General features: G+C 38.2%; 1 protein-coding gene and 1 long non-coding RNA gene across 5 annotated transcripts in view; one reads left to right on the top strand and one right to left on the bottom strand.

Annotated features, from left to right (window-relative positions):
- LOC133845124 (uncharacterized) overlaps positions 1-21,474 on the top strand; it is a 48,170-nt gene that overhangs the window by 24,591 nt on the left and 2,105 nt on the right. For all 4 annotated transcript variants that reach the window (XM_062279491.1, XM_062279490.1, XM_062279488.1 and 1 more), the window contains 6 exons: positions 6,444-7,390; positions 10,213-10,458; positions 10,881-11,125; positions 15,035-15,164; positions 15,311-15,970; positions 18,476-18,914. In XM_062279491.1, the coding sequence (XP_062135475.1) occupies positions 7,006-7,390; positions 10,213-10,458; positions 10,881-11,125; positions 15,035-15,164; positions 15,311-15,970; positions 18,476-18,914 (2,105 nt within the window). In that variant the 5' untranslated portion in view covers positions 6,444-7,005. The remainder of the gene's footprint in view (positions 1-6,443; positions 7,391-10,212; positions 10,459-10,880; positions 11,126-15,034; positions 15,165-15,310; positions 15,971-18,475; positions 18,915-21,474) is intronic.
- Positions 10,974-11,750, bottom strand: LOC133845130 (uncharacterized). Its single transcript, XR_009894699.1, has 3 exons — positions 11,599-11,750; positions 11,213-11,535; positions 10,974-11,114 (listed from the first exon to the last, which is right to left on the bottom strand). It is a non-coding gene; the product is annotated as an uncharacterized LOC133845130 (long non-coding RNA).

The raw sequence follows: 21,474 nt of genomic DNA, 5'->3' as shown, positions 1-21,474 counted from the left end.
TCCTGCAGCTTTAAGCTAACAATTGTCCCAACGTAATATACGTATGCGTATACGTAACGTGGTTTTAAGCTTAGCAATCAAAGTGTTTAAGATCCAGTGGATTGTCGCTTATTCACACATATAGCTATGCAAATCGCTGCAGTTTATATATCAAAGGATTAGCTTGGGGAGAAATCTGCATGTTTTCAATGACATTGGGCTGAGGCAAAGCGAGCATAAAGTGCATTTAAAATGACATTATCAACGATTCACACATACATACATACCTAGAGTTGAGGGGCTTTTATGCAAATGTTTTTTTACCTGCTAGTTGTGCATTTTATGCGACTATTAAATGGTTCCAAGCTTCAATTGGCCAACACTTTGATTTTATTTGATTACATTTTTCTTGGCGCTTTTATGAGTTGAAAACTTATTGGCTTTTGTCTTTGGCGTCTGGCAAATTCAGAGAAAGCATTTGTTTGTTATGGGAAATTGCAATGGCTTACAGTTGGGCTTAATTAACATTAAATTTGTAAGTTGCTTGGTCTTTCAAAAAAGTGTTAAGACAAAAGCAAATTGCTGCTAAATTGGCACTTAAGGAATTTTGTTAAGCTGGCAAACAGAATGTCCTCGTTTTACCGTGCTCAACCATCGTCTTGTCCGTCTGTCTGCCTGCCTGACTGTTGTTAGCTCAACCCTGGCTACACCGGTAGTCAATTAAAGTCTAACTGATGTTTAACAATTTAATTACGAAAGTTAACAAGTTTAAGTTGAACTGCCAACTACCAACGGGCAACCGGCAACTGGCAACTGGTAACTGGCAACTGGAAGGTGACCAGTAGCAAGCAGCTGCCTCTCGGCTGTGTCTCGACAATTCAATTGTCCAAAACGGAAGGTGTTAGGCAAAATATGCCAAAGGCTGTATACATTTATAATATTTCGACAGACATTTTTGACCTCGTTTTACTTCTGTCGAGATAAAAATGTCGAGTGACTTTCAAAGCGAAATGGTGAGTGGAGAAGACTCAAATGTTGCATAAATATATTACATTAAAACATAAATTTTGCAAATTAAATCTGCTTAAATTTGAAGAATACTTTTAATATTTCAGAACGTTATATTAAAGTGTATTTTTGTGCCTATTTAAATATTAATTTGTAATTTTGTCAGCCAATTAAAATGTCAAATTTTACATTTCTGTTTTGTTGTTAAATATTTTGTTTTCGTTTACTACACCGTATTTTAGCTAATTTGTGCTCGTCTTTGTGATTAATTTGCCCTTTACATGGCGTAAAGTCTGCCTTTATAAGCGTCTTATGAAATTTGCATCTAATTATTGTGCATTTTCCATTTAGTTAGCGTTGCCCAGGATTTTTTCCTTTTTGCTATTTTCCTCATATTTTTGTGGCAGCTGCATTTGTGCCGTTTTTAATGAGTTTTTGTTGCAAGAAAATGTTGTTGTTTCGCCAAAGTTTACACGCTTGACCAGCGGCTACTTGCTGACGGACTCGGTCGTAGCTGGTTGACTGACTCTTTGGATGGTTGGCAACTTGACTGCTTGACTCGCACTTGAGGCACTCGAAAAACTAATCAGCGTCGGCAAAAGTGCGCCGAGTGCCCCGCAAGTTTTACGTTGATTGTGTTGTCTTAGTTCGAGGGTATAAATAGGGTATGTTAATGTGCTGGTTAAATGTGTAACGAATTTCAAAACACAATATTATAGCCTAATTAAAACCTTTCTTTAGTTCAATGGCTTTTGTTATTGTAATATTACCCGCTTAAGGGTACGCATACACCTTAGTTATTTGGCCTAAAGGGTATTAACTTTCTTGCTTCGCTTTTGTTGGCTGACCCGAGTCTTTAGAACATAATTAAGTCTGTTGCAGTTTAGCCAAGTTGAGCGTATTTAATGAGCACGCCAGCCCGACTTTAACCAGGCCTGGCCAGAAAGAACATCGTTTGTGTTTTGCGAAACTTTTTTGGGGGTAACTGCAACATTTTCGGTCAGTTTTGGACTTGACACGGGTCTCGTTACTTATCTTGCTCATTTCCTTTCAGTGCACTTTTGTATTGCATTAACATCGTCATTATCCTGTGTTATCCTTTCGCAGCTTTTGCTCTTGCTTGCTAATGTTCTAGGCACTTTCCGAGCTTTGGAGCTGTTTTTATTTTAAATTGTGTCCAGGATCTGGCCCTCTCAAGTGTTTTCCTTCCGCCGCGCTCAATAGCATAGTTATTAGCTATTGTTATTGCTGTTGTTTTCTCACGTTGCTGTTCTTGTTGCTGCTTGTATCTGTTGTGTGCTTTTGCCTTTCTCACACCTCTGCACTTTTATTCACTGGGCAAATGTGTTAAAAGTTCCGTGCACGCTTCGTTGCCTTCCTGCCCGCAAGTGTATATCCTGGAAAATCCTGTTGCGTGTCTGTCCCCACCGCCTGACGCATTTAATTTTCATTATAGTCACTTGACTGCACACAAAATTATGAATGCAGGAGAAATGGCGAGATATAAGTACTATAAATAAATTCAACTTAATCGTATTGCTTTCATTGCTTTGCTGATGCTCAAATAACCTGAGCATCTTTTGCACTCACGTCTCAATAAAAGTATTCTAACATGAATTTTACTTTTAATTTAAGTTTAAATGCTTGATGAATTTAGCTTTCAAGTCTTATCAGCTATTTGCAATTCCTCTTTTATTAGCAAGTTTTAAAAGTTACTTTAGTACTTCGTCTTGGCTGACTAATTGATGGATTTGCAGATACAGCACACAACATTCTTAATTGCATATAATTTGTGGTATCAAAGCCAACTTTTTCTGAAATGCAAAGCCTTCCCCATTGAGCTGTGCTCTTTACTTGTGTGTAAAATACTGTTACATCAGAAAGCATAAACATTATAATTGTCAGTAAAGCAAAAATAAATCCATAATGCATTTTAAATGCTACTTAATCCTTTCGCTTAAATGGGATTAGGGTCTAACTTTGAATTCGTGAAGCCTTGAAAGTAATACTGTACTACAATTTATAATTCTACGTGGATTAGTTAAAATCTGTTTTAAGAAAGAATCCTTAAAAAAAAAATAAAATGAAAACCAAACGAAAATTCCAAAAATATCTTAGCTGCTTTGTCCTTTTCCATTTATGTTATTTAGTCGTTTTTTCTTGTCTTGTACGTTTTATACGCTAGTGCTAAATGTCAGCGCAGCAATTAAATTGGGAATAGGCGACAACGATGACAACGACAACGACAACGACAACGACAACAACAACGACAGAACCAGAGACAATGAGAACGAGAAGGAGAACGACAACAATTGGGCGAAAGGCAGAGCGAAGCGAAAGGAGTGACGTTGCAGTCGGAGTTGGAGTTGGAGCTGGAGTTGGGGGTGAAGAGGATGAAGGTTGACTTGGTGTCCGGAGGATAGCCCTTGGCGCTTGGCGTGTTATAAAATTATGAAGCAAAAATTGGATTTAAAAAAGCTTGGAACTGCCGCTGGAGAAATGGGAGAGCCATTAGCGTCGCTTGGATGTCGTTTACAGAGCGCTGTGCTGTGGCTGCTGCATTTGATGAGTTTAAAAATTGTAATTAAACTGCGTTTGTTGTCATTGCATTTATAAATAATAATAATAAATATTGCATAATAAGGCAGACCCCTCCAGACGGTTGGCACCAACCAAAGAAAAGCGCTCAAAAGGAAATGAATGGAAATGAATGGCACGATGGGCAAGGGTTCAGTCCAGAGTGAGGCAGGCAGGGAGGGGCTTGAGCTATAGCACTGCAGTTGTTGGCAATGGCGGAGCAAAGTTGTTTCGTTTAACTATTAAAACTTTTGCAGCAACTTCATAAAATGACGTGCGAAAAACAGCGCGCAATGAAATGAAAGAAAAATGCCATTGAAATCAACTCACAGGAGAACTCCCTTTTCTCTTCCGAGTTTATAAAGCAGACCTCTTTTTGCTGCGTGTTAAAAGGTTTTTGGCTTGGGCCAAACACTTTAATTAAAGTGAAATGCAAACATTTCAATTAAGTCCCGGACTAAGCTGATTTCAATCTGACTAAAAGGGATAACTTCCGGCAGACATTTTGCCTTTTGCTGTCGCCTCAAGGGTTGCAACTTCTTTTGCCTCCTCCTTGTCTCCTTCAGCTCCTCATGCTTCAACTCGTTGTCCGGGTCGTGCGTGCTTGGTTGCCTGCCAGCCAAGCTCAAATGTTATCCAAGCACAATTAAAAGGGCATTGCCCATTGCTTGCGACGTCGATGCTGACACGCTGAACGAAGCGGTTGACATTAATTTTGCATTAGCCAACCCTAAGTCAAGTTGCTCATACGCCACGTTAGCCACAAATTTAATTATGCACGCTTGGCAATTAAAAAAAAGACGAGAAAAGAATCGAGACCACATACAAATAACAAGCGCCTTTTGTTAAAGAGCCAAGTAGTTGACCTACCAGTCGCCAGTCTCTTTTTTTATTTTCCAATTAAGTAAATTGCTTAAGCCAGCTGCAGCTAGGCTGCTCCTTTATTATATAAATCACATCGGATCAGGCTAGCCAAATGTTTTTTGTCCATTGATAAGGGGCGCCGTGTCAAATCAATAAAATAAACAAGCCCTAATCGCTGTTTTGTGCATGTGGCTTCTATCATCGTATTTAATTGGGAGATACCTCCATCGCACTTGTTCGATACTTGTGTCTGGCTTTAATTGATTCCGGGGAAGCAGTCTAAGCGTATTATTAGACAAGCCTCAACTTCTATGCCATAATGATTAGTTCTTTGATGTGTGAGCCAGACACAATTGCCATTACGAGTGCGGTTCCTTTCCTTTCGGTCTGCCAACATTCAATTTGTATTACACGACCTCCCATTGTTATCGTTTTAATGCCTTACGAGTATGACGCCCTTTAATGGCCTTAATCGATAATGGGGCCCATTGTAAACGCCTGGTAATCTTAACGACCCCAGTTAAATGAGCTAAATGAGATATGTCAACGCTTTATATGGTAATACGACTATGTGAGTACTGAAATATATGCTCAACGATAGCGCTTAGCGAGTGCGACTTAGAGTGAGAGTAGATTAACTCTTAAGCACACTATGCTCATAGTTTGATTGCGGAACTACATCTCTCAAGTATGTTAGATATCCAATAGAGAGTTTAACAATCGTAATTATTTTACTTCTGATTAACACTTATTCATGAAAATATTTAGGCTATGTAGGTGAAATGGTTTCAAATGGTGCTCAGTTAAATTACATCATTACATCATTATAAAAAATAGATTTTTGATGAACTTCTTTTTATTATCACAAAATCTCCGAGTAGCATGACATTATTGCACAAAAGGTTCGATACTTTGCCTTTACTTACGTCTTTAAACCATTTTTACTTTCTTTTCTTTTTTAACATACACAAACTATGTTTGATTCTAACAATATGTGTGCACAAAAATATTGTTGTGAGAGCATCGTTCAATCATTATGGTTAGTCGTTCAATTTATTGAAAGCACAAAAGTAAGACACATGAGTTTAAGTAACTGGACGATAGGAGACAACAGACCGCAAAAAAACGACTCATCAAAAACGAAACATGTGAAGAAGAGTGAACTAAAGATCAAAAGTGAACAAGAACAAACTAATGAACAAAATTGAACTATGGAACAAAATAGAACGATGAAGGTATTTTTTTCCATCATTCGTAAACTAATCCAACTCTGCTACACACTATGCAGTTCATAAAGCTTGGAACTGACACCAACAATGTTATTAAGCAAATTGACTACTTCATAATCGATTTAAACGTCAAACTGAAATTACGGAAACTATTGTTTTTATTTCGATAACTGTTAGGTTATTAAAAGAACAGAACAATAGACGAATAAAACTGATTCTCAAGTTATCGATGTTATTGTCAGTTAATTTTTTAAAGAAGAGAACGCCGATTTTAAATGTGCAAAATCACTTCGATTGACATCGATAATATTAAATGAATACAATGATTTTGAGATATAAAATATCTAACATAAAAATAAATGAGTCGGAATGGCCATATAGACTTAGCATCTCTAATACGAGTAACAACGCATAAGAGTTGTTGAGGGTACTTTAATGGGGTAAATAAGTCAAGTCCTGCATAAGTGCTTTTAATTATAATCACAAGTTGACTCGTAAAGTTGATAGAGAGCAACTTTATTAATATAACTATAATTTATTTTGCGAGCATATGTTCACATGTGGTTACAATTATGTGTGTTGGCTGCTAGCTCACAATATTGTGAGTATTTAAGAGTTGCTAATTAGATTAAGTGAAGTGTCAAATTTTAGTGTGTTTTCACTTTGCCAGCAAGTTGTGTGCGCTTAACCTGCCCTCAAGTGCACTTAAGCACAAGCAACGCAGCCAACAACTGCAGCGACAGCAACAACAACTATTACAATACTAGCATTTGTTTTCTATTACAGGAGTCAGACGAAGGTGTAGGAGACGAGCGAGGCGAGCGAGGCATGCAAAAGCTGGCTGTGTGAAGGGGAATAAACTGGCACAACAACTTTAAAAGTACAAACCAAGTGCAGAATTGAAGAGCACAGACCGAGGAACAATGCAAAATGCGATGTCAGCAACAGCAACAGAAACAGCAGCAGCAAAAGCAACGACAACGACAGTAAAAGCGAGTCAACAACAGCTTAAAACATAATACGCTCATGGCAAAGTAGGAGGCGGTATCCAGAAGAAGAAGTCACCGAGCTGCATTGGAAAGAGGGGAACAGAACAGAGGGCTGTGGAAAAGTTGGAACAAAGCGTCAGCAGAATGATGAGAAATCTTTGCTGTAATTAGTAAGCGGATAGCTGACAAACTGCACTGTGACTATGAATCAAAAAATGTTAAGCTGGGCTAAAGCGGAAGCGGAAGAGGAAGCGAAAGCGGAAACGTTTGTGCAGGCCCAATAAAACAGACTAAATGTTTCGTCGACCGCGGCAGAAGCGATTGCAGCAACAGCCACAAATGCTAAACAGTTTGCGATCATGTGCGACGTTGAGAAGGCGATTAGGAGCAACCAAAGCGAAGACAATGACGATGATCAGGACGATCGAGAACAACAACAGCAACAACATCCCCACCATCAACAGGAGGATGACGACGACGAGGAGCAGCTGCATCTCAATGATGCCACAGACGTGAAGTCATCGGCTTTGGCCACATCCTCCAATAATAATGGCAGCAAGCGATGCTTGGGACAGCTTCTGAAGCTGTTGCTCTCATCGCCTGGCCTTGTAATTCTGGTCACTGGTTACTCTGTGCTCGGAGCTCTGATCTTTCCGCTGCTTGAGGCACCGCAGGACCTGAGCAAATCTGCAGTCATTGCCAAAAGCCGTGAGGATTGCCTTCGTGAACTCTGGATCATAACGGGTGAGTGAACACAGCATGATAAAGAAAGAACTACTTTAATAAAGGTCATGTTAATTTGAAAGATACATATACATTATTGGAACTCTTAATATCATAAATATTGTTTAATTTCTCGACATAAAATAGTAGCAAAATTATATATTGGTGAACTGAATACGCTATCATGTTCTTTAAAATCGATATCAATCAATGCTAGAAATTTATTTATACTAGATATTCTTGGAATACATATTTTTAAATAAAAGTATATATGATTTGGTATTTGATATATATATATTTTTGGATGAAAATTATGATAAAAGATCTTTTCTTTTACTTTTTATGAAAAAATATTATTAACTATTAAATTTAATTTGAAAATATAAAAATTCAAAATGATATGTTATTTTTATATATTTCAAATTTGAAATTTAAAATTAAATTTGATTTTTACAATAAATTTACGATTTATTTATTTCAATTCAAACTCAAAGGCTATCAAGGCACTTTTAAGTAAGGTCATAGCAAATTTTATATTACGATTAATTTCCTCAGAGCTGCAGCAGATTCCAAGGCCGTCTTTTTCTTTTTTGTTAAACATGATTTATTGTCATTTGTATCGATTGCTATTGAATTATGAGGTCTAATTTAATGTCATAATTTTAGCTGCACATGCAAAAGGGAATTAACGAGAAGGAGTATTTGCCAAAGAATGATTGCAACAATATTGAAAATTTGTATTTATAGATACATTTATTATGTAGTTAAATTTTGGAATACTTTGCTCTGTTAACAAAATATATTTCAGGTAGCAACCAAAATCTACCCCATGGGTATCCAATGGGTAACGGGCATAGAATTTATGCGGCAAATATTACCCGCAGTGAACATAAATTTCAGTATTTTACGCATGATTTCATAATGGGCAACCCACATTAAGTCTCATTAATGGAAATTAATGCCAAGCAAATATCAATATTTTAATTGAAATAAACTCACACCTAAATACGCGCAGACACAACCAAAACAGTCGGAGACAGAGACAGTGACAGTGACAGTGACAGAGACGGAGATAGAAGCAGAAACAGGAACACAGTCAATGGAATGCAATTTCAAATGCATAAATTGAATAATAATAAAATATTTGCATAGCCAAATATTTAGGTAACCACAGGAAAACAAATTTCATGAATTTTCGCGGCACTTGCATATAACTTGTCTTCGAACTAATAGCAGTGAATTTTGATCTATTTTATATTAATTACTTTGGCACTTCCATTACAGCTGCCGTTGGCACTTAACACAAAAGCATTATGTGTGTGTGTTAATTCAGTATGTGTGTGTGTGACTGTCGCTGTCTCTCTGTGTGTGTGCGCAAGAGCTTATGTTGATTTAATGAAAATTTCACATCATAAATAAGCTAATTAATTTACACGGTGTTTGTATTTGAAATTGACGCACCTGGCGTATGATTAATATCATAGACTATTCATTTAATGATGTCGGCCTCTGCCACATCATAAGCCTTAGATAAAGTTTCGAAATTAGCCAGTTAATTTATTTGACAAATTCGTGACTTTTACCTCGCATGTGCTCTAAAGTATAGAATGACGAATTTCCCAGATTAAGCTCATGATAGCAACATTTAATTAAGATAATTAATGCGATAACATATGACAACAGTCAACACGAGATATGCCCAATCATAGGAAAAATAAAAGAAAAATTAAGAACAAAATTTAATTTGAGAAACTCAAATTAAATGGTCTTTTTGATAAAATTGATTCTTTTAGCATGAACTGAAATATTACTAATTAAAAATGAAACCCAAATATTTATTATGCATTTATGTTTTTGAAATGTGGTCTACTTTTAGTAATCAGATGAACTTCCACAAAATGAAGTATCGATATCACACATATCTTGAAATAGAAAAAATGTATTAGTTTCATAAGTTTGTTTAAAATTGAAACATTAAATTGTGTTTCTAGTTATTGGTTGTAAATTAAAGCAATCAAGTTAGATTTTACCTAAGAAGCTGCTTTAAATGCTGCTATACAGCACCGAGCACTTTCTAACTAATTTGCTATTAAAATGACTACAGAGTGTATTCAGTATGTGAGCAGTGTTCGTCTAGAACGCCTTGAACACTTAAACTCATGTACTTTGGTATTTACTTACAGCTCCCAAGCATCTTCACATCACCAATATATGACCTATGCGTATGCGTTGAGTATCGAGTGTTTCATTTCATGTTCAGTGTTCAATGTAGAAAAGGGGTCGCTGTGTTTGCTAGGGGGGTTAGGGGGAAAATTGTGCCCATGGGGCCCGAAGCTTCAGACTGTTGTGGCCCAGAAAGGCCAAATGGCGTCAAGTGGGCGTTGGCAATGGCAAGTAACGATTCTTGATTCTCCTCTTGCTGTTTGTTACTGATGTTGTTAACAAGATGCGGCATCTACCTCTACAATTTGCTGGAAAGGCAAGGCAAAATCAAATGCGAGCATCGCCTCAAGACATTTAGCAAGCCATCAATGGATGGAGGGGAGCAGCGGGGTTGTGGAGGGTCTAGCCATGAGATTGCCAAGAGTGCGCCACTTGGCCAAAGGTCGTAAGCCGAGTCTGTGTTAGACAGACGACAAAAGGTTGTCATTGCATTTTACACAAAATTGCATAATTATTACGATTATTTTCTCTTCGTTTCGTTTGGTTTGGTTTCGTTTCGTATTCCATTTTCAGTTTTCAGGTTTTCGATTTTCGTTTTGTTTCTTAGTTGGCAACTGGCAATTGGCCAAAACACTTAACCCTATCCAATTATGTTGACCTAATTGTGCCATTATTTGCAGAGAAACTAAACGTTCTGTATGAGCGCAATTGGACGATGCTGGTGCACGAGCAGCTGCGACGCTTCGAGGGCTCCATTGTTGCTGCAACGCGGCCAGGTGGCGGAGGTGGTGCAACATCGGCTCAACTTGCTGCTGGCGGTGCCAGCGCTCTGGGCCATTTTGGCTACGACACTTTCACCGGCGACACACACAGCTGGACATTCAGCGAGGCTCTTCTCTATTCGGTGACTGTGATAACGACCATTGGTGAGTTTTTCAGATCAAGCTCCGCAAGTTTTCATTTTGAGCCGCTTTCGCTGTTTACTGTTTATCATTTGCATTTCACTGAGTATCATGGCTAACTGCTTATTATGTTTTCGGGGCATTAAAATTTATGGCGTGGGCCTGTAATAACTGTAAATATTGACATTTGCCTCCGGTTGCTTCAATGCTTGCCACAACGAACGAAGACAAGCATCAGGCGTATTACGTATACGCCCCATTGCCAGTTGCCACAGACAAAATATTTGCATATGGTTAAAGTCTTTACTCCATATATTATAGAGTGCTTTTCAGCTGAGTTCTGTGTTTGGTGGTCGTCGGCAGATGAAGACCAGATTAAAGCCAATTGGTTTATGCCAGACAATGAACTCGATTCATATCTTATCTTACACATATTTCCATTCCAGGCCACGGCAGCCTAACGCCACGCACAGCAGCTGGTAAACTAGCAACGATATTCTACGCACTCTTCGGCGTGCCCTTGATGCTGATGTGCCTGTCTAGCCTTGGTGCGCTGCTTGCCGAGGCATTGCAATGCACGTACATTCGGCTTTGCTGTCAGTTGCAGCGAACGTCAGGCGACAGCGGGAGTGAGAAGAAGACGTCAGCGACGGGAGCGATGACAAAGCGACGTCATTCAGCTAGCAATGGGGTAAGTCAAATAGTCAACAGTGCGTATGATTGATGCAACAGCTGCGCATTGTAAATGAGTATTTGAGCTATAAGCAGCTCAACTTACTCAAACTTTATCGTGTTCACTTTTTATGGATTTTAATTCGATTGCTTGCCTCGAAAGCTGGCACGGCAAACTTGTTCACCGGCAAGGAAAGGCAAGGCAAGCATTGTTCGCTGTCAGACATCTCACTCAGCTCGTATAATAGTTAACTGTTTTTGAAATCTTGGCCAAACTATTTACTATGCCTTCCGAACCCAAGCCCCAGGACAAAGTTACAGCACTCTGATGTATCCTGTTCATGGCCACAGTTTCGGTCGGTCACTTGCCATAGACTAGACTGGACTGAGTGAGAACCATGCTGCGCGTAGTCCTGAGGCTGATGTTGCCTAAAAACCAAAAAAACTTTCACTAGCTGTTGGTATTTTTGCACTCAAACTTTTCGTTCTTACAAAAGCAACGTGTTATTTTTCCTGCCAGTAGTTTTCATTGCTCCTTTTACCAAGTTTTTCACAGTCAGTTGTTAAAAGGGGAGAGTTACTTTACTGATACACCAAGTTCAACAATTTAAGTTGTTCAATCTTTTTATGAAATTGTTACTTTAAATTTATCCAAATATTTATATTAGAAAAATATTTGTATGAAAACTATAACAAATATATTTTGCTGTTTATTAAGTTCTAAAAATATAGAAAGAAGGGAAAAATATTGTAAGAACTACTTTAAGAAATACAAAATGTAAAATGATTGCTCTGGGATAATAAGCTGACTTTTCTTTCAAACTTTTCTTTCAAAAGTATTGAATCTTGCCGTAAGTTTTCAATGTTAATTTCTTCCTACGAAATGTGAAATAATTGCTGTGGGATAATAAGCCGACTTTTCTTGCCAATTTCCAACAATATTGAACCTTGCCATCAGTTTTCATTGTTAATTACTTCTTTGACTGGCTTGCTGAAATTTGACCAGAGTCTGAAGCCTTCCATTTACCATCTCTGGTTTAGCCAGCTAATTTCAAACGCATTTAGTTTTGGTTTTTGGGGTTTGGTTTTGTGAACTGCTGCTGAGGCTGAGAGCAACCTTAGAAGTATGTACTTACATTCCACATTGATTTTGTATTTCGATAGGGCAAAACGAGTTTTAATTAAGACAACAGAAACCTTTTAAGTTTACAAACCCATTTTGAGAAATGCTGGGTGCCTGATGGGTGATTGTTTTGGTATTTGAGCGGCAACTGAAAGTTTGTAATTGATTTGAGCAAAAAACGGAAAGAACTTTTTTATGTTTGTTTTTGGGATCGTGCTACAGATTGCGGGCTGTCCAGAATGTCTCATTTTTTTTATATTTTGCTTTTCCAAATCAAGTAACTTTTTTTTGTACTTTTTTTTATTTGCTGAGATAACAGAAAGTTGCCTGTCGCACGCCATATACATATATAATTTGTAGTCCCAACCGAAACCAGGAGCTAGAGCCAATCCCTTTGCTTGTTTGCATGTTTTGTGCATTCGTGCATAAGTTTTGTAACTCATTTGTTTACTATCCACGAGTACTACTGACATTTTTATTAAAGCTATGAGCTATGAGTTCCGGTGATTTGACAGCGGCATTTTCATTCATAGTCGCAGAATAAAGCTAACCAAAATGAGGGATCATATTTTATTCATTATCTTTACACTTTACTCTGACAAGATTTCTCTTTTCTTTTAACCTATTTTATTGCAATCCACTTTTTACAATTTCATTGAAAATATATTCTATTTAAATTGTCGGCGAAAAATTAATAAAATGGCATTCAAAAGGGTATTACAGAATTCATCAATTCAATCAAGTTAATAGGATATTCACATTGAAAAATATTTGTTCTTGGATGGTCACCAAAGTTGAACTCCATTTTTGTGTCACTCGTCATTCGCGCAATTGTTTGTTTTGGTTTTAAAAATTTCTGTTTAATTGGCAATTTTTCAATAAAGTTTTCTGTTAAATATGCATCTGACCACTGGCGAATGTAAACAAGTGTCCTGTAATTGGGATTGGTGGTTGCACTTCGCAGTGTGCAGAAGCTCGATGGAAGCATAAAAAGCGCTGTTTAATTTCGCTTTGTTGCAATTCATTAACATTTATTTTACTTCATTTTTAAAGCAAATTTGCTTAATGGACCTGCGCTGCACTTTGCAGTGAATCTCCTCGACGTTGCCGACAGGGCGCTGATTTTAATGAAGAGAAACTTTGACTGTCATCGCGAAAAGTTTAGACACACAGCGGCGCAACCTTTAAGGTTGACACTTTAAGCGTGGCCCAAAAAAAACTTTGCTTTGCCAGATGCAGGTCAAAATTAGTTCAGAAACTCGCAAGTCGAGAGTGCGCCAATTTAAATGAATTAAACGAGTGTTCCACTTTAAAAATTATATGCTTGGACTCGACAGCAAAACGGTTGCTTGCGAAATGGTCAGAGCTAAAAGCATGCCATAACTTTTCATTTCCTCCTGCTTAGTGGCGTACTGAGAAATGTAATTGATTTTTTTACGAGCCACGATGGAAAATTGTGAAAACTTTGTATGTAAAAAGTAGGAAATTGCAAGATTGATGGAATTTTCTGTTTTATTGATTATGCGATTAATTCGGTTGTGTATTAAGTTGATTAACAATGTTTCTCAATTTTAAATTTAACAAATATGTCCAAGTTTATTCATTTATTTGGGCAGCATTTATTAATTTATATAAATGTTTTTATATTTACCTATTTATGTATTCGCTAATAAATTTATTATTATTATTCTTATTTATAATTACTTAGCTTACAATTCAAAGTAGGTTCTGAATGCTAATCACTATTTAGCTATTTGCAGCATGAGTTGAGTTTGAGGCTCAATCCTAGCCTTTCTCTCAACTTGTTACTAAATAGGCCATTTGCTAGCTTTGAGATAACTTTTCCTAGGGATAATTGCAAAGTTACGTTTTAAATTTTTAAAGTCTGCTAAAATGAATCAAAGTCTTGTGCTGATATTTGCATGCATTTATCGAATCATTAGGGCTTAATTCAATCCAGGCAAATCACAGTTTGCAGCATGTTGACGACACAACCAAGAATTTTTGGCTTTAGTCTCTTCTTCGTTTTGACCAACCGCATATTGCTCGAATGTCCCCAGGACACTGGCAATTGATAAGCCCTGCGGTTGACTCTGGGGACATGCGTTCGTTGCTTGAATTATTATCAGCATGTTGTCCGTTGGCGTTTCGCCTTTTGCCATTGTCATCGTCATCGTCATCGTCGTTGCCGTTGCCGTTTGCAATTATCATGACACGCACTGTGAATGGTTTTTGGGCAACCACAAAGTCACAGTGGCATATCATTTGTGTGAGTTAAGAGTGTACGTCTGTTGGTGTGCTGGTGTGTTAGTGTGTGTGATTGCCTCGGCATCTCATCATGATGCCACAGAACCGCAACTAACATGATGGCAACATGACAACGTTTCGCATCGCAGCGCAGCAGCCACACACACAGAGACACACACACATAAGCACATACGATGTTGGTTATAAACCACGACAAGGACAAGACAAGAACGAGGACACAAAACTTAGTCATGTCATTCGAATTGTCATCACTTAAATGTGCAAATGACAATTTCATTGACATTTTAAGACAATTCTCGAATCTTTGACGTTTGCTCTTTGATAATGACGATTTCAATAAAGCTGCTTAATTATGCTTTTGATTAATTACCAATAACAGTTGAAGGCTAATTAACAAAAATTGAATCACTTTTATCAAGTGTAAACGAGTTATTCGCATTTATTGAAATTCATTTAAAGTCAATATTTCCTAATTATGCATGTCCATTAAATGCTCCATTTACTCATCTTAAACAAAAATAAATAATTCATTCACAGGCAAATTGTAAGAGCTGCAAATACGATGTGGCCAACAGCGAAACGAGCCTGAATGAGTGCTACGAATATGGGCAGAAGACCACAACATCGTCGAGCATGAAAGGCAAGTTGTCACTGGAACACGCAGAAGGTGGGTGACAAAAGAAAATATTTATTTTTGAAGAGTGCGAGAATGGCTATAAATTGAATAGTCAGCATTACAACAATCGTTGTAAGTCGTTAATCAACTTTCACATGTCCATTTTGCTCTTCTTTCCAATGTCCTGCGGTCAGCAGATGCCTGTCAATTGTTACACAATGCGATGCCAAGTAAGTTGAATCACCAGCAACAAAAGCAGCAGCAGCAGCAGTTTTACCAGCAGCAGCAACAGCAGCAGCACCAACCGGATGTCATGCTAATGACAACAACAACGAATGGCAATACATTGCTGAAATATGCACCGTTGCCACAACAACATCAACATAATCAACAGCAACAGCAACAGCAGCAGCAGCAGTCCTTGCATTACATAAACGCAGCATCGCAGCAACAACAGCAGCAATTATCGACAGCAACTTTGCCGCGACAACAGCAGCAACCACAGAATTTTGTCGCCGTGCCGAGCAGCATGCTGCGTTTCAGCGGCCCATCTACCTTGCCACTCACAGCAGCAGCTGCAGCTGGACCACCGAATTGCTATGCTCCAGCAACAGCCACGATTTACTTTCCATTCGCGCCAGCAACATCCAGCCCAGTGCATGCTGCTGCCACGAACTGTCACCAGCCGTTGGTAAAGTATCATACGATACACTTGCAGCCATCTGCCAAGCATCAGCATCGGCTGCTCACTACAATCGATGCAACAGCACAAAGCGACGACATGGTGGCAACGACTTCAACGCTGGAATCCATCACATTGCCACCGCCGCCAGCATATCAAACCGCCAATACGCATGGTAAGTAAGAAAGCTCTTAGTCAAAGGTGTGAAATGCAATTAGTGTTAATTTACAATTTCTGATAATGCGTAGTTATTTGATTGAATAAAGCAGTGTGTCAGTAATTTGTGCAACTAGTGCTAGAATTCTATTTTAATTACTTTTAATTATTCTAGCTTTAGGCTAGCAGAAAATCAGCAACAACATGTGTAATTAGGAATATCAGGTTTTGAGCACAATTATTACTACAAAACACGCCACAGACAAGGGAAGTTTCTCAACATTATTTAGCTATTTGGTATATACAATGTTAACTATAGTCTTTGTGATTTCTGAAAATTTGGTTGAGATCATATAAAAATGGTTGAAGTTATTAAAGAAAAACGTTGGTATGGGCAAAAACGCCTACTTATGTTACTAGGGGTCTTAGTTGCTTTGCCTGACAATCAAGTATATTTTGCACTCTATAGTATATCTTGAATGTAGTGCCATTTAAACATACCAAATATACCATTTGGTATATCCTTTTAGTATTTTATGGTATATTATTTTGGTATATTTTGAGAATAATACCGCAATATTTTGCTTTTGTTCAAAATGGGTAGCGACTATTTCACAGTCGAGCACATTCGACTGTAGCTTTCTTAGTTGTTTTTTATATTTGATGTCTGATAATAACACTAGTTCAAGACAATTTAGGATGACGTTTTATAGGTGTTTTTAAATTAAATTATACAAATTGGCAATATTATTTATTTTTAGAACAGCTGAACGACCACAAAAATGTATGCGCCAACAACTCAAATGTGTCATCGATATTAATCAATCATTCGCACCTTTGCTCTTTGGTCGCCTGTCAGCTTGTGTGTGCATACAATTATGTAACAATTTGTAGTGAATGACATAGTCATCATTATCATTATCATTATAAGCATCATTATCATCTGGCATAAATAGGCGCTGCGTGTTAAAATGTCAGAGTTAAGCAGGCATACTTAGCGACTTTGGCCTGTACTTTATGGGTTGAAGGAGAAGAGAGGGCAGGAGGGACATTAAAAGCTTTCAACGATGTCGTCGCGGCAAGGACATGCCAAGGACAACATGCACTTGATGCGAGTCGAGACATGTGCGACAGTTTTATTGACGATAATGATGACTTGGCAGTTCACACTTGGCGCTTGCCAGTTGGCAGTTGCCAGTTTCCTCAGAAGACGTCAGCAGGATGTCCACAAGCTGGTACTTTGTGTCGCGTCAGCTGCATGCAAAACTCATTAAACTTTGTTCTTCCTCTGTTGTCGCTCTGCAAAAAGCACGTGACAGATTTACACAAGTAGAAACTGCCGTGGAAGTTGTTGTCTTACGACTCCGTTCCCTTTGTGTCACATGAAAAGTGCTGCAAATTGCAGTCAATAAAGTTGCATCGATTCCAATTTCAATATGCACGTTAATTATTTCAGCTGCGACACAAAAAAGCAACCCATTATCCCGCCAGGCAGTCACTCGGAGTCAGTCTTTGTCCCTGCTGCAGTCTCTGTGTGCCAGTCCCTGTGGTAGACCACGCCATTAGCGTGCTACAAAAAGTTGCAACACGCTGGCAACCACGACATAGCACGCAGCCAACTACAAAATGCATTCAACACAGTCTAATGAATGTGTGGGAGTGTCCATGTATCTGTATGTGTACTTCTCTGTGCTTGTACTCTGTCCAAGTTTAAGTAAATATTTTCAAATTGACCATGTCCTGGAGTGGCCAGAGCTCAACACTCTCCTCGCGTTTTGTCAGCAGCTGCAACTTTAAGTGAAAGATGCCATTACAGTCGCTTCCTTCCGAGGTTTTCCTTTTCCTTCCGTTCTTTTAGTTGGTCAGTTAGTCGATGTGCCAAACGGGCATTTCAACTTTCTGGCAAATTTCGGAAGTATTTTCAGCTCGACTTTATGCCATGCATATGAAAATTAAACACTTTTTGATATCAATCAATTTTGAAGACGTTGATGCAGAGAATTTTAAGAGCTTCCTAAATAGAATACATATAAGCACAATATGTTGATTTAGTTTGTTTATCATTTGGCACCGCAACATCCTGTGCGGGACCTTTTTGGCTAGAACAAAAGCTACAAAATCATACCCTCTCTGTTGGCAGCTGTTACATTTGCCCTCTGACAGCAGTCGCCAAACTTTTGCTGGCAAATTCGCAACAAACCTTTTGCAGAAAAAACAAGGACAACGACATTGTTGCATTACGCCGTGGCAAAACTTTGTAAATGCAAAAACAAATACTGTTAGTGGCTATATACATATATACACACATAAGTACATTTCCACCTTGGGGCACATGCAACACCCACTTCTAACGGCGTGCAGCAGTTGCCGGAAGTTGCTTTGCCAATTTGTGAAACAGAACAAAGTTTTGGATTGTTTTACTTAGTTTATGCCGAATGCAAAAATGAAACTTAATTTAAATTTATTTCAATAGCATATATTATTTAATCAACATATTGTGTATTTTTTGCATTCTTTTTCGCAGCCGTGAGGCGAGCCAAATTCGTGACCCAGCCATTGGCCCACGAGATCAATCCGCTTCTGAATGTGGGTGGAACAACGGCAGCAGGGTCGAGTGATTTATCCTGCAGGCATGATTTATTGCCGCATGCATTATCAACAACAGCATCAGCAGCGGCATCAGCAGCGGCAGCCATAACAGCAACAGGCACAACTGCAACAACTAGCATCATGCAACTGTCAGCAGGCATTAAAACAACAGCAACAATGCCCGATAACAGTTTTATAGCCGCAGGTGTCTGTGACGTTGGCTTTGGTGTCCGTGCCACAGCAACAGCGGCAATGGCAAAAACAGTCCCAACAACAACAACATCAACAGCAGCAACATTGTCGGCGCTGCTCAGCTCGAGTGGCAATGTGGACATCATGGAGGATGAGGACGAACAGGAGCGTGAACGCTCAAGGTATGTACTCTGTATACATTCTGTGAGTGTGTGTATGTGTAGTGTGTACTTCAGCATCTGTGTGTGTGAGTGCGTACATTTTGTTAAAGAGCACAGTTGCCCAGCCAAGAGGGAAGAGGCTGAATTGGTCTCGTTACATGAGCATTAAGTCAGCAGTTTTTGTTGCGGTCGAGCTGCAGCCACATTTGGATATGCAGTTGGTTGGCCAACTACTCGTACAACGAACTACATTTTGTATTCCCCTATTAAAAAATCGATAATTCAAAAGTGAATTGGAAAATGTTTGAGTCAAACAGAGATAGATCCAAAGAAACCCACTTCTTAGTTTCAATTCGCTAAACAAATGACTCTTTTTAAATTCTTAAATTTCCATATTTTGTAATAAATTAATTTAATTTATTTAGTTATTTAATTTGTAAACACTATCCAACACATAAGCTAAGTTTTTGTTATGCAAAGAGGCATTGCCAAACGATTTAAAAAAACCAAATTGTAGTTTAAATTTTCTAAATATTTGGTGATTATTATTTACTTTCTCAAATAAATAAATTGTAGATATGCTTCATTTATATCTTTATACACTTCATAACATTGGCAATAATCAAAACATCAACTAAAAAGTCATAACGGAAGAAATCAAGAATCCGTAATAAAGAGCTACTTCTGTGTGATCAACACTAGAAGTGACTTTTTGAAATATGAATGTAAATTAAAAAAATTTTAAAAACTAAATATATCGATATAAAATTAGTAAGAATGTCACCCTGCACTCATTTTTTATGTTTTCAATTATTGAAACACTCAGTAAATATTTTATGCTCCCTCCATAAATTTCACAATCATTACATATTTCATGCACATAACACATTGCATGTTATATCCTTGCAACTGCCCCATTTTATTATTAACTCCCGTAAAAAGCTTTTTTTTTTAAGTTTTTTACATTTGATTTTGAGGAAAAAATATTTTTGCTATTGGTATTTGTTTTAGATCAACATGCGAGTAATTTTATTTTAATCCAGCCACGTCAAGTAGGGGGAGCCAACTCTTCTCACCAAGTGGCCTTTATAGTAAAACCAAAAAAGCCAAATTGTTAATTTCATTTCATAAACAAACTTTCTGCACGTCGACCGTACTTTAAATCAACACTTCAGAATTTGCTTGCATATTGCAACTGACTCTTGCTCGCTCGTTCTTTCTCTGCCCCTCTACGTGTATATTTCTCTCTCATCTCTCTTTTACTTCTCGCGCTCTCAATCCCTCTATGCCTCATGCCCCAACAGTCGTAGCCAAACATTTGCGGCCGCGTCTGTGGCAAGTGGCATTTTCAGCCCGAGGCTTCGTTTCTGATTTTTCGGTTTTTTTTTCCACGAGTCTCTGCGTTTGTGTGTGTGGTGTTTTTATACATTTTGCGCATTTTATTTAATAAAATCCAGCAGCTGGTAATTAATTTTGACAGTGAACCTGTGCACGCGCTTGTGGCGCCCTCTGGCGTCCGCCTGGCACGACAGGGAAGCTTCTTCAATTTCAGTGCCTCGCCAACCACATACAAGTACACCCACAGCATGTAATTAATTGTAAGCTGAGCTGCAAACTGAATCAGGTCAATTAATTTCATACGAATTGTGTTTCACACGCCCTGCGTTCTTCGTGTCTGTTTTCCTTACTCTACTCTGGTTTAGCGCCTTCTTAAAGTTAACTTAAATATGAGCGCCTTTAAGCATTGCCCTCGTCCAAAGTTGCCAACGTGCCCTCCAAATCAAAACTGTTGACTGCCACAAGGCCTCTGGAGAGCCTCTCAAGTATGCTGTTCCTTGTAGTTTACTGAGCTGCCGGCCAATCGCACATTAAGTGCAAGTCGAAGTGGCTGCCATTCGACGGTCGACGGTCGACAGTCAGAACAGAGCCGAGTCGAAGTCGAAGCAGCCCTGGTCGAGGCGACTACAGACAGCTCGTTGCTGCTGCCTGCAGGTCATCAGCACAGCACAGCACAGACAAGTTCAATAAACGTACCGCAAATTGATTTGACCGAGTACTCTTGAGAGCCACTGTCGAGCGCAACTCAAGTGGCTTTTCCACTGACCGGCAGCAACATGCATTAGCATTGGCTTCACAACCTTTTTGAATGCATGGGATGAGTGTAACAACATTTAGATATTTTCATAGCAAGTTCACTTTCAACTTTTTCGAAAAAATATATCATATGAGTACACTATTTTATTTTAATACTCTTTCTAATATCTTGATTATATATTTCTTATACAATAAGAGGTCAATTTTAAATATACCTTAAGCGAAAATACAATTATTGTAAACACATTTTTATAATCCTCTTTATCTTGTGTCAAGCATAAATTATATCTTAGTGAAAATACTATCCTTATAAATAAATTTTGTAATTTACAATTGGTTCATTTAATATATATTTCAAATTTGAGTTATATCTTTAGTGGAAATACCGTTCATTACCAAATTTCTTGAGTGTATCACTTGATTATTTTAATTTGATTTATTTCTTATTATTTTTGAGTTATATCTTTAGTGAAAATACAATTTTTAT

The sequence above is a fragment of the Drosophila sulfurigaster genome, chromosome 3, assembly GCF_023558435.1.
Source record: "Drosophila sulfurigaster albostrigata strain 15112-1811.04 chromosome 3, ASM2355843v2, whole genome shotgun sequence".
Lineage (NCBI taxonomy): Eukaryota > Metazoa > Arthropoda > Insecta > Diptera > Drosophilidae > Drosophila > Drosophila sulfurigaster.
This window is presented reverse-complemented; position numbering and strand designations above follow the sequence as displayed.